Source organism: Hemitrygon akajei, chromosome 5 (genome assembly GCF_048418815.1).
Source record: "Hemitrygon akajei chromosome 5, sHemAka1.3, whole genome shotgun sequence".
Lineage (NCBI taxonomy): Eukaryota > Metazoa > Chordata > Chondrichthyes > Myliobatiformes > Dasyatidae > Hemitrygon > Hemitrygon akajei.
The window spans coordinates 110,564,450-110,576,321 of NC_133128.1; the positions used below are offsets into that span (position 1 = coordinate 110,564,450).

General features: G+C 42.7%; 1 protein-coding gene across 1 annotated transcript in view; it reads left to right on the plus strand.

The window, feature by feature from the left end:
- cnppd1 (cyclin Pas1/PHO80 domain containing 1) overlaps window positions 1-11,386 on the plus strand; it is a 58,355-nt gene extending 46,969 nt beyond the window's left edge. The window contains exons 6-8 of the mRNA XM_073046176.1: window positions 643-704; window positions 3,824-3,941; window positions 6,121-11,386. Of these exons, the coding sequence (XP_072902277.1) occupies window positions 643-704; window positions 3,824-3,941; window positions 6,121-6,834 (894 nt within the window). The 3' untranslated portion in view covers window positions 6,835-11,386. The remainder of the gene's footprint in view (window positions 1-642; window positions 705-3,823; window positions 3,942-6,120) is intronic.
- Window positions 11,387-11,872: the final 486 nt, after the last annotated feature.

Sequence of the window (11,872 nt, forward strand, 5' to 3'; positions counted from 1 at the left end):
CACATGAAATGTATCAGCCTTTTCAAATATATCCTCTTGTCAAGATTTAAGATTCAATATTGTTTATTGTCATCCTTCTATACACAAATGTAAAGGAGAACAAATGATTATTAGTCCAGATCCAATGCAGCACAAAAAAACAGTTAGGTATAAAGAATTGAATAAAAAAAACAAAAGATAAAACAATCCTATAAAACGCAATGTACAAATAACTGTTATACACATAGGCTGATTGTATGTACATAAAGCAACCCATGTAACTTTCTGTTATCTCCTGTTTTGTGGTTGCAATGGGAGTAATGTTCATGCTATAATGGAGCATTCCAATTCCAGCTAGAGGGCTTTGAGTTGCCTGGCATTGAGTAAGAAACAAATCTGGATGTTTATACATATATTTCAAAGAGACACTGGCATTTTAATTTTTAAAAATAGAAGAGAACTTTAGACCTGTTTATTTCCTCCAGTATTGTGTATGTATGTTATTGTAGATTTCCAGCATCTGCAAGATATCCTGTGTTTAAACGAGATCCGTTCACATGCACCTGTCTTTCAGGAGGGCATGGTTTGAAGCAAGGCCTACTGGTTCGATGTGTACTGTGTCACAGATTACACTCAACAATTTTCTGTTTCATGGCTTTACAGGATTGGAACCTGTACGTTAATACCCAGGAATTCTTTGAGCTTTTGAGTCGACTGGAGGGAAGGTAGGTGTGCTTTTATATTGTTGGTGTTGGCAAGGAATGCTTACTGTGTTTACAGATGGTTATGATGGGAAACAAAAAAAAGACTTTAAGATATCCTGTAGTTCTAAAAGAGCATGGAATATAATACTCTGCAGGCCTCTTGAGCCACAATGCTGTGTCAACCTTTTAACCTACTCCAAGATCAAACATTTCCTTCCCATGTAGCCCTTCATTTTTTTTTTCATCATCCATGTGCCTATCCAAGAGTCTCTTATATGTATCTGCCTCTGCCAGCAGCCCTGGCAGCATGTTCCATGTACCCAGCACTCTGTGTTTTAAAAAATCTACCCCTGATATTCCCCCTATACTTTCCTCCAATCACCTTTCCAGTTCAGAAGAAGGGCCTTGGGCTGAAACGTCAACTGTTTATTCATTTCCATAGATGCTGCCTGACCTGCCGAGTTCCTCCAGCATTTTGTGTGTGCTTTCTTAAATTATGCCCTTTTATATTAATCAATTCCACCCTGGGGGGAGAAAGTGTCTGGTTATTCACTCAAACCGATGACTTGTCATTTTGTATACCACCATCAAATCACCTGTCATCCTCCACTCAAAAGAGAAAAGTCCTAGTTTGCTTGACCTGGCCTCATAAGGCATTCTCTCTAATCCAGGCAGCATCCTGGTAAATTTCCTCTGCACCCTCTCTAAAGATTCCATATGCTTCCTATAGTAAGGCAACCAGAACTGAGTACAGTGAGAAACAGGGGATGTTAGAGCATAAGTTGACCATAAAAGCCAATTCTGGTTTCAGAACAGATTGAGATTTATTTATCATATGTACATTGAAACGTACAGTGAAAGATACCATTAGCGTTAATCAAAAACACATGCAAGGATGTTCTGGGGGCAGCCTGCAAGTGTCACCACACATTCCAGCACTGACACAGCATACCCATAGGGATCGGCAAAACAACACACAACATAACAAAACAGAACATACAATACAACAAAGCAACAACAGTGAAACAAGCCCCATTCCTCGCTCGCTCCCTCCCATTCACCCACACACACAGTCCTCTAACCCCAGGACAGGCCGTCCTCTTCAGCCTCCAGCAGACTTGTGGATTTGCGGACACTGGGCCCCAACTTCCCCAGCAGACTCGCAGACCTAGGCTCCAGTTATTGGAGTCTTCTCCAATCTGGTGCTGGTTGGTCCTGCTTCTCAATTATTCTCCTGCCTGAATTTTACCCCATTTCACTCCCTTGTATACACAAAGTCATGGAATCTTTCCAGACTGCCTGAGGGTACATATGTTTGACAGCCCCTCTCCCCAATTGAAGCAGCTGGAATGGACAACTTTGTACTCAAGGCCTTGAAGCAGGAGATGTGAATCTACAACTCTTGAGTCAGTAGTGTTACTTAGCGATCTGCAGCTGAGATATAATTAAGAACAATTATGTATTGGGTAACACAGTAGAGGAAGAGTTAGCATAGAGTTATTCTGCGCCAATGACCCAGGTTTAATTCCCACCGCTGTCAGCAAGGAGTCTGTATGTGACCATGTGAGTTTCCTCAAGGTTCCCCGATTCCTTCCTAAATTCCAGTGACGTATAGGTTAGTGGGTGGGTTAATTGATCATATAGGTGTAATGGGGCACATGTTGGCGAGTGGCCTAGTGGTTAAGGCGTTCGTCTAGTGATTTGAAGGTCGCTAGTTCGAACCTTGGCTGAGGCTGCGTGTGTGTCCTTGAGCAAGGCACTTAACCACACATTGCTCTGCGACGAACCCGGTGCCAAGCTGTATGGGTCCTAATGCCCTTCCCTTGGACAATATCGGTGGTGTGGAGAGGGGAGACTTGCAGCTTGGGCAACTGTTGGTCTTCCATTAAGAAAAAACCTTGCCCAGGCTTGTGCCCCGGAAACTTTCCAAGGCGCAAATCCATGGTCTATCGAGACTAACGGAGGCCTACACAATGGGGCTGCACTAGCTTGTTAGGCCTGCTACCATGCTGCATCTTTAAATAATGTTTTTTTTAAAACAACACACAAAATGCAGGAGGAACTCGGTCAGTTAGGATCTATGGAGGGAGGGCAAACTGTCAATGTTTCAGGCTGCGACACTTCATTAGGACTCAGAAGGAAGGAATATGTGGGATCGAAGAGTCAGACTCATCTTAGAGTGGATTAAAAAGGGCAGCACAACATTGTGGGCCAAAAGGCCTTGCTGTGTTACATTCTGTGTTCCATGTTAACCTAGCAACTTAGGTAGCATCTATGGAAGGAAATAAACAGAAGGAAAGATGGGCAGAAGCCAGAAGGGGGCAGAATGGAGCTTTTTCCCCTTCCTTTCCATACCTGATGAAGGGTCTTGGCCCAAAGCATCAACTGTTTATTCATCTCAGTGGTTGCTGCCTGACCTGCTGAGTTCCTCCAGAATTTTGTCTGGTGTTCTGGATTTCCAGCATCTGCAGCAATCTCTTGTGGTTACATAATTAAGAATTTGTAGCTGGACTGGAAAATGCTGTAATTACAGTGGGTTTAATTTACTGTGCATACTTGCTGTACATATACCTGAGCAGCTCTGGCCATACAGTAGGGAATGTTATCATAGATACAAGGTTCTGCAGATGCTGGAAATTTTGAGTAATACACACTGAATGCTGGAGAATCTCAGCAGGAAAGGCAGTGTCCGTGGAGGGGAATGAAAAGTCAACCCTTCATTGGGACTTGTTATCAATTAGCTCTGGATCATTCATTTCAAAGACATCCCAGGAGCTTAGAAATTGGCATTTTAGAGTGGCGGCATTTTTGCAGGCAGCTTCTCTTAAAGCAACTTCTAAAAACACAACAGGGTTTTGCATGCAAAAGAATGCTGTTAGTGTAGCACTTTGTGGCATAGCAGTTAGTATAACAGTTCCAGTGACCTGGGTTCAATTCCCGCAATTGTCTGTAAGGACGTTCTCCCCATAACCAAGTGGGTTTCCTCTGGATGCTCCAGTTTCCACTCGCAATCCAAAGATGTACAGTTAACTGGTCACACGGGAGTAACTGGGCACCATAGGCTTGTTGGGTCAAAAGGGCCTGTTACCTTGTTGAATCTCTAAATAAAAAAAATAAAATTAATTTCTTTTTTCTTGTAGAGTGGCTGAGTCGCAGGGATTAAAGAGAGGCTGGTTCACCTACACGGACTTGTGTGTGTTATTGGAGCAGGCGCTGTGGCAACAGGTGTTTACGGAATTCTACCAGCATGTTGTCAAGGTAGTGTCCAGTCACACCCTCACTAATTGGTTCTTGTTAAAGGGAAGGCAGGGAGCAGCTAAGTAGGCAAGTGTAATGTGCATTTAATAGCGGTAAAATATTTCATAGCTTCTCACTAACATGAGTCATTGCAATGAAGGTAACCTTGACACAGCAACAATATTTTTGTTAACTTTCCTCTTTGCTGGTAAGTGAGTGAGGTGAGCAAGATAGGTTGGGCTTGTGTTCTCAAGTAACAGTGCAAAATGCTGAGGGGACTCAGCAAGTTGGGCAGCATCAGTGGAGTCAACGTTATGGGCTGAAAGCCTCCATCAGGACCGGAAAAGAAGGGGAAGTAAGCCGGAATGAGGAGGAGAAATTGGAACCTCAAAGCTTCTCAAATCATCTGTCTTCTACCCAACACACCAAATGCTAGATTCAGATTGGGATTAGTTTACATATCACAGGAACGTTGAATCATACACTGAAGTGCATTAACAACCAACACAACCCAGGGATGTGCTGGGGGCAGCCCACAGGTGTCGCCACAAATTCTGGTGCCAATGTAGTATGACAACCATGTTAGCAGAACAACAGCAACAAAACCACAACAGCAAAGTAAGCCCCTTTCCACTGTCCTGCTATTCACACACAAAGATAGTCCTCCAACACCAGGACCAGGTGCCTCTTAGTTTCCTGTCTCCAATGGACTCTCAGACCCTGGGCTTCAACCAGTGGGCCTCGACTTTGATCGAAATTCAGTCTTCAATCTTTGATATCGACCCAGGACTCTGATCAGGATGAGACTTTGTACTCCAGACTTTGTTTTGGGCTGAGACTACTCCCCTTCATAGATGCTGCCTGACCTGAGTTCCTCCGGCATTTTGTGTGTGTTGCTGACGATGTCCAGCATTTGCAGAACCCCTGTGTGTATGAGTTGGTGTTCTCACAGCAGATAGTCCTTTCATTGTCATGTTATTGGAACTCAGTTGGCCTCATGTTTTAATCGTGATCTTGGTTTACTTTGAAAATGTAACTAATGCACTGCAGCACAGAAACAGGCCATTTGGCCCATGTTGTCTGTGCTGAACTCTTATTCTGCTTAGTCCCATTGACCTGCTCATAGACCATAGACCTCAGTACCGCTGCCATCCATATACCTATCCAAATTTCTCTTAAATGTTGAAATTGAATCTGCATCCAGCACTTAGGCTGGTAGCTTGTTCCACACTCACCACCTCTGCGTGAAGAAATTTCCCCCTCATGTTCCCCTTAAACATTTCACCTTTCAACCTTAACCCATGACCTTAGTTCTATTCTCACCCATCCTCAATGGAAAGCCCCTGCTTGCATTTACCCAATCTAGCCCCTTTATAATTTTGTACACCTCTGTCAAATCCCCTTTCATTCTGCAATGCTTCAGGGAATAAAGTCCTAACCTATTCAACCTTTCCCTATAAATCAATGACACATGGACTAATTATTTTTATAAAGAATGCCCCCATGGCTGTGCCATCAGGAATAGAGCAATAGGGATATGGGAATGTCATTACCTGCATGTTCCGCTCCAAGTCACACTCCATCCTGATTGGAAAATGTATCAGTGGTTCTGAATTGTCACAGAGTCAATGTCTGCAACTCTATTCCCAAGAGCACACTGGAAGGACGGCAGCGGTTCAAAAAGGCAGCTTAATACTGTCCTGTCAAGGGCACCAAAGGGCAGGGAGTAAATGATGTTCTTGCTAGCGATACTTCCTTGTAAATGGAAAAATATGATTTAAAGATTAAAAATTTGCTTTTTTTGTCATATGTATATTGAAGCATAGGGTGAAATGTGTCAATTTGCATCAACAACCAACACGGTCCGAGGATTATGCTGTGGGTGGCTTGCAAGTATCGTCACACTTCAGGTGGCAACATATGTCCACAACTCACTAACTCTAACAGTATGTCTTTGGAACGTGGGAGGAAACCGCAGCACCCAGAGGAAGGCCACGTGGTCATGGGGAAAATGTGCAAACTCCTTACAGACAGAGGCGGGAATTGTACCTCGGTGGTCTCTGGTGCACTAATAGTGTTACACTAATCTCTACACTACCATGCTAATTGTTGTACAGACTGAGTGTGAATTTGAAACATTAAAACCACGGCTGCTTTAGATGTGCTTTAAAATCTCTGCGGTCTTCCTTTCTTGTTGCAGGTCGCCTGCATGTTGGGGCTAGTGTACCTAACCAGTGTGGCAGGAATAATCGCCGGTTCCGCTGTCGCTCGGCAAGCTATGTGCTCAAAGGGCCAGGTGGACATGATCCCGAACACCGAGAAATCTGTTTTGAATCAAGGGTTTATCTTGGAGCCAATGAAATGCTCACACAAGGTTGAATCTTTCCCGTCATTTAATTCAGTGGCCATTGATGTAGCCAGAACTCAAGATTATCCCTCAAGTCTCCGTTGCTGCACGTTAGAAAATGACTCGAGCAGGAGAGGTTCGGGATTTGCAATGACGGCTCTGTGCATCTGGGGGACGGTGCTGACCTCCCTCACATACGTGACTGACCAGCAGAACCTGGAGAAGGAGCCTGGAATCCCGTCACCTATTTCCTGCTCCAACTGCTGCAAACTGCAAAGTGAAACCGGACTGGCTGTCCAATGTGGGGCATCTAATCTCACATCCATTACAATTGCCATCCGCCATAACCCATCAGAGGTGTTCGCCACCTTTGATTCCTGCAGTGTGTTCTCCCCGGGGTGTAGAAGCTGCACAAAGGACAGGGTCATAAAGCAGCCTCCTTCAGCTCCCAGCTTTGAGCGACTAATGGACCTTCTGTGTCTCCCTGGCTCTCTGAGGATGAGAAGGTGTCCAATGGAAACAGCAACAGCATTCAACCAGCTCCTGATACCTGTTTTACCCAGTTAGATGTTCAGTCCTCTTTCCAATGGGCTTTGCAATCAGTTGTTGAAGTTTTAACGGACTTTTTACCCCAATTCCATTTGGAAACATTCAACTAATCATAATATCCAGCAATGTGACCAGCAACAAGGTTATTGGAAGTCACAGCACTCTTTGGGTCAACCAGAAACGGTTGGCCAATCTGGCAGCTGTTCTAAACCTACCAGCACTGATATGTGTGCGTGCTAGCAAACTTGTTATTGCATCTTCAGGATACAAGAGTTACTAAATCCCTGTTAGTGATCATCAGCAATAAATTTGATACATTTAAAGTCACTTTCATTTTAATTGGTCCTCGTGCAGAGAGTATTTGTCTCAAAGCTCTTCCTCTGAACAGTAAATCACTTTGAGGTGTAGTGACTTACTCTGGCTGCAGTTTTGTTGCAGCAAGTTACACAAAGAACTGCAGAATGAAAGATCTCAAGCTTGCTGCTGTCAGATGAAGGAAGATCCCACCAGAGAACTGCTTGAACGATGCTATGGAGTTTATTTTAATGCCAGCCTTAACTAGAGCAAGAAACTGTTTGACATCTTGTCTGAATTTCTAGTCATGCATCACTCCTTGTTCGCTGTACCACAACATAAGTACTAACGTTCTTTTAGTAGCCCCTGTTACTGAACAACTTTGTTTTACCAAGCAAAGGAGAATATAACCAACGGTTTGTGGTTTACTTTTAAGTCGCAATGACATTTACAGGATTTCTAAGATCTGCGTCTTTTATTACAGTTTTTATTTGAAAGGGTTTGATGAAATTGTCAAGGAATTGGACGTGGAATCCAAAAGGTTCACATTTCCATTCAGTGATGCTGGAAAACCTGATAGAAGAGATTCTGCAGATGCTGGAAATCCAGAGTAATACATACAAAATGCTGGAGGAACTTGGGCAGCATCAGTGGAGGGGAATGAACAGCTGATATTTTGGGCCAAGACCCTTCAGGATGCATAAAGTGATGTAATTTGTGCATCTTTGTGAGCATGCACAAAACTAAATTTACTAACAACCATCTTATGTGTAGATTATATTAGGTGTTGTGTTTACTATGCAGTTACAGTTTGGCTTTGGGGACTCTTGTTTTTGACTTTAATGTTTTATTTTTACAGTGTGAATTTTTTACGTGGGAGACTTCAGTTTTTTCTCCTATAACCGTATAGAGAGATTGTAAGATAGGAGGCGCTAAAAATCAATTTTACTTTCACACGTTGAAGGAGGAAAGCAGAAAAAAGTGCTTCAGTGCAAATGTGTCAGTGGTGAATTTGGTTACAAAACAATTGCTATGCAGTTGGTTTCAGTTAGCTAAAGCAAGTTCTTAAATGATGAGTACCTGAATTATGGGGCTATGTGATAAGCAAAAGCTAAAATGGGCTTTGTATTTATCATTTGTATGTTTTGTATACGTAGCCTCCTACAGAGAGATTTCTCCTGTGCATTTAATAACGTCCTTACAAATCATTAATATGGCAGACTCTCACACACCTTGGTGCTTGCTAGGTGCTCATCTTGAATGTGCAGGTCTGTTCCAGGTGCTTAGAAAGTTGTCAGCGGTCTGATATATCACCAGGGTCTCGTGTTGGGCACCCTTTTATACTGATTTTGTAGTCTGTGGCAATAAAGTGTCCAAAACTTAGTTGCAAAGATTGTCCATCAGTTACTCCCAAAAGAATTTTTAAAATAATGATCAAAATATTTGTTTTAACATGCTGTCAAAATGGAAATAAATGGTTCTTTCTCTTTCATTCTACAAAAGAGCCAATTGCATTTACGTGTAGCACACACAAAAATGCTGGAGGAACTCAGCAGGTCAGGCAGCATCTATGGAGAGAAATGTACATTCAACATTTTGGGCCGAGGCCCTTCATCAGGACCTTCGCCCTCACCTGGTTTCACCAATCACCTGCTAGTTTGTACCTTCTCCTCCCCCCCACCGCCACACCTTATTCTAGCTTCTGCAGAATCTGATGAAGGGTCTCAGCCTGAAACGTCAACTGCTTATTTCCCTCCGTAGATACTGCCTGACCTGCTGCGTTCCTCCAGTGGTGTGTGTGTGTAACTCAAGGTTTCCAGCATCTGCAGAATTTCTTGTGTCTATCAATTGCATTTGCATTGCCCTTGAATTTATTAAACTGATCTTTTGCTTTGAAGGGTGAGAATAAACTTCCCTACATTTCCACCCTCCCTGCCCTCTGTATTTTCTGGATCTTGTGTATCACTGCTTGTTGGGTACATGTCAGTGGCACTTTGGGCTGGCTACCTCACCCAGGAATGTCGAATTCAAAATTCATTGTCACACATAGATACTTCCTATTCCTAAACCCTCCCTCCCATCACGTGATGTTCATATTACTGGTGTTTAACATCCATCTCTAATTCAGATGGTGATAATCTTTTTAAATCCATATAATCCATGTGGTGAAGATGTACCCAGAGATGCTGAGTAGGATTTTGACTTGTCACCAATAATGCAACAGTAATAGGATCAAGTTAGGCTAGTGTGTGAATTGAGGAGGATCTCGGAGGTACATGCTACCCATGTCCTTCTAGCTGAGAGAACATTCACAGTTGGGGCCCATTTCCTATTGGCTTGCATTGAACGAGATTGAGTGACCCAGCAAGCATGATTCCAGCATTGAGTAGATTGATTTCAGCCAGAAAATTGGTGGATGTTCCTTCTCATTAGCAATTTCAGCAGCAAAGAGGCCTGGAGGAAGGAATAAACGAAGCAGGACTGTACTTCCTGCTGCTGTGTATTGGGCCTCTCTAGTGGAGTGAGAAGACAGCTTTGGACTTGGTGTGCACAGTTGAATAGACTACCAGCACACCTTGTTGGCCTCTTGGATGACTTGCAACAAACCAGCCTCAGCCCATAAAAAATGGAACAGATCTTTGTTTTAACCCAGAACTACACACACAATTTACTGGAGGAACTTAGCAGGTGAGTAACATCAGATTAAGACTGAAACGTCACCTATTTATTCCTCTCCGTAGAAGCTGCTGAGTTCCTCCAGTGTTTTGTGTGTGTTGCTCTGGATTTTGAGCATCTGCAGAATATCTTGTTTTTGTTTTAACAGAGCCATTCATAAAAAACACAGCTGACTTTCCTGTATTAATCCCAAATGTCATTATTCCCATCATAACAAAAAAATCTATCTTGAATATTTTTAGCAATTAAGGCTCCACAGCCTGTGTGGGTAGAGAAATTTGTTGACTTAATGCATACTTAGGTGAAGAAAATACTTCTCTCAGTCCAGAATGGCCACTCCTTACTGTGAGACTATGATCCCTGGTTTGAGACATTCATGTCAGAGGAAAATAACCTCCCTTCATCTACCCCCTCAAGGAAAAAGAGATGTCCCCTTTCACAGCGATCGCAATTTAGCACCATTATGAGCCCGCCTCTGCCAATGTCATTCAGATGATGGGTCCCACCAGGGCCCAATAACGATTCCAATAAGATATCCTTACTCTTGCATTCATCCCTTGCAGAAATGGCCAGCGTACACTCTGTGGCCACTTTATCAGGAACATCTGTACACCTTATTAATGCAAATATCTAATTAGCCAATCATGTGGCAGGAACTCAGTGTATTTCAAAATGGTCAAGAGGTTCAGTTGCTGTTCAAACCAAACACCAGAATGGGGAAGAAATGTGATCTAAGTGACTTTGTGGAATGATAGTTGGATCCAGACATGCTGGTTGGTTTATCTCAGAAACTGCCAATCTCCTGTAATTTTCACACACAATAGTCTCTTGAGTTCATAAAAAATGGGGCAAAAATGTTTTTAAATCCAGTGAGCGACAGTTCTGCAGGAGAAAACACATTGTTAATAAGAAAGGTCAAAGGAGAATGGCCACAACAGTAATTCAAATAACCACATGTTACCACAATGGTGTTCAGAAAAGTATCTTTCAGCACACAACCCATTAAACCTTGAAGTGTTTGGGCTACAGCAGAAGACCACGTCAGGTTCCACTATTGTACCTAATAAGGTGGCCACTGAATGTATGTTTGTCTTCCAAACTCCATGCTGTTACTTACATGGTAGTCTCTAGCAAGTTGTAAAAGAAACAGCCAATTTCCTCTGAATATCATTCAATTGCTCCCCATTTAAAAATGCAGGAGAATGTAGACCAGGAGGAATTTATGTTGAATATCAGCCTCAAGAACAGAGAAAATAGGTGAAAAACTAGAATGAAGGATTCCAAAACAGACAAACAGTAAGATTTCTCATTCCAGCTCCCACAGATTGTATCTTGAATAAAAATCATTTGCATTTGGAATATCCTCATTACAATTATCAAAATGTCAGCCTGCTTTATTGACTGATGACAGCAATGTTCCAAACAATTCCTTTTACTAGGTATCAGTGTGTGTGTATTAATCCAAACAGCAGCAAAATAGGGATGTGTTACACTCAGAAATGATGGGTCATATTCAGCAAGAAATCGTGCCCATCTGTTTTGTAACGGCTAAAACATTTTTATGATGAGCGATGAAATAAAACATACAAGCAATTAACAATTTGCCTGTGACTTAATGCAACCTTTAGAAGTGAGAAGGTGGCAGTTAGTCAAATTCTGTCTGGTCTGTAACCTGCCTCCATGTTCTGTCAAGAATCCTGACTATTGACAGATTTTGAGGCAGTCCCTCAGGGTTAAGCACAATTCACTTTCAGCCCAGATCTTTTCCTTAGGTTCGGTGAGTCCAGAACTAGAAGTTACTGATTTAGCATGAAAGGCAAAATATTCAAGGGGATTCTGAACGGAAACTTCTTTTTTCAGAGGATGATGCAAGTGCAGAACGAACTGTCAATGTAAGTGGGAGGTGTGGGTTCAGTTGCAGCATTTCTAAGGATTGGCTTTGTCACATGTACATTGAAGCATGCAGTGAAATGTTTGCGTCAAATCAGCATGGCTTGTGCTGGTAGGTGTCGCCATGCTTCCAGCGGCAACATAGGATTCCAGAGCTCACTAACCCTAACCTTAACTTTTGGAATGTGGGAGGAAA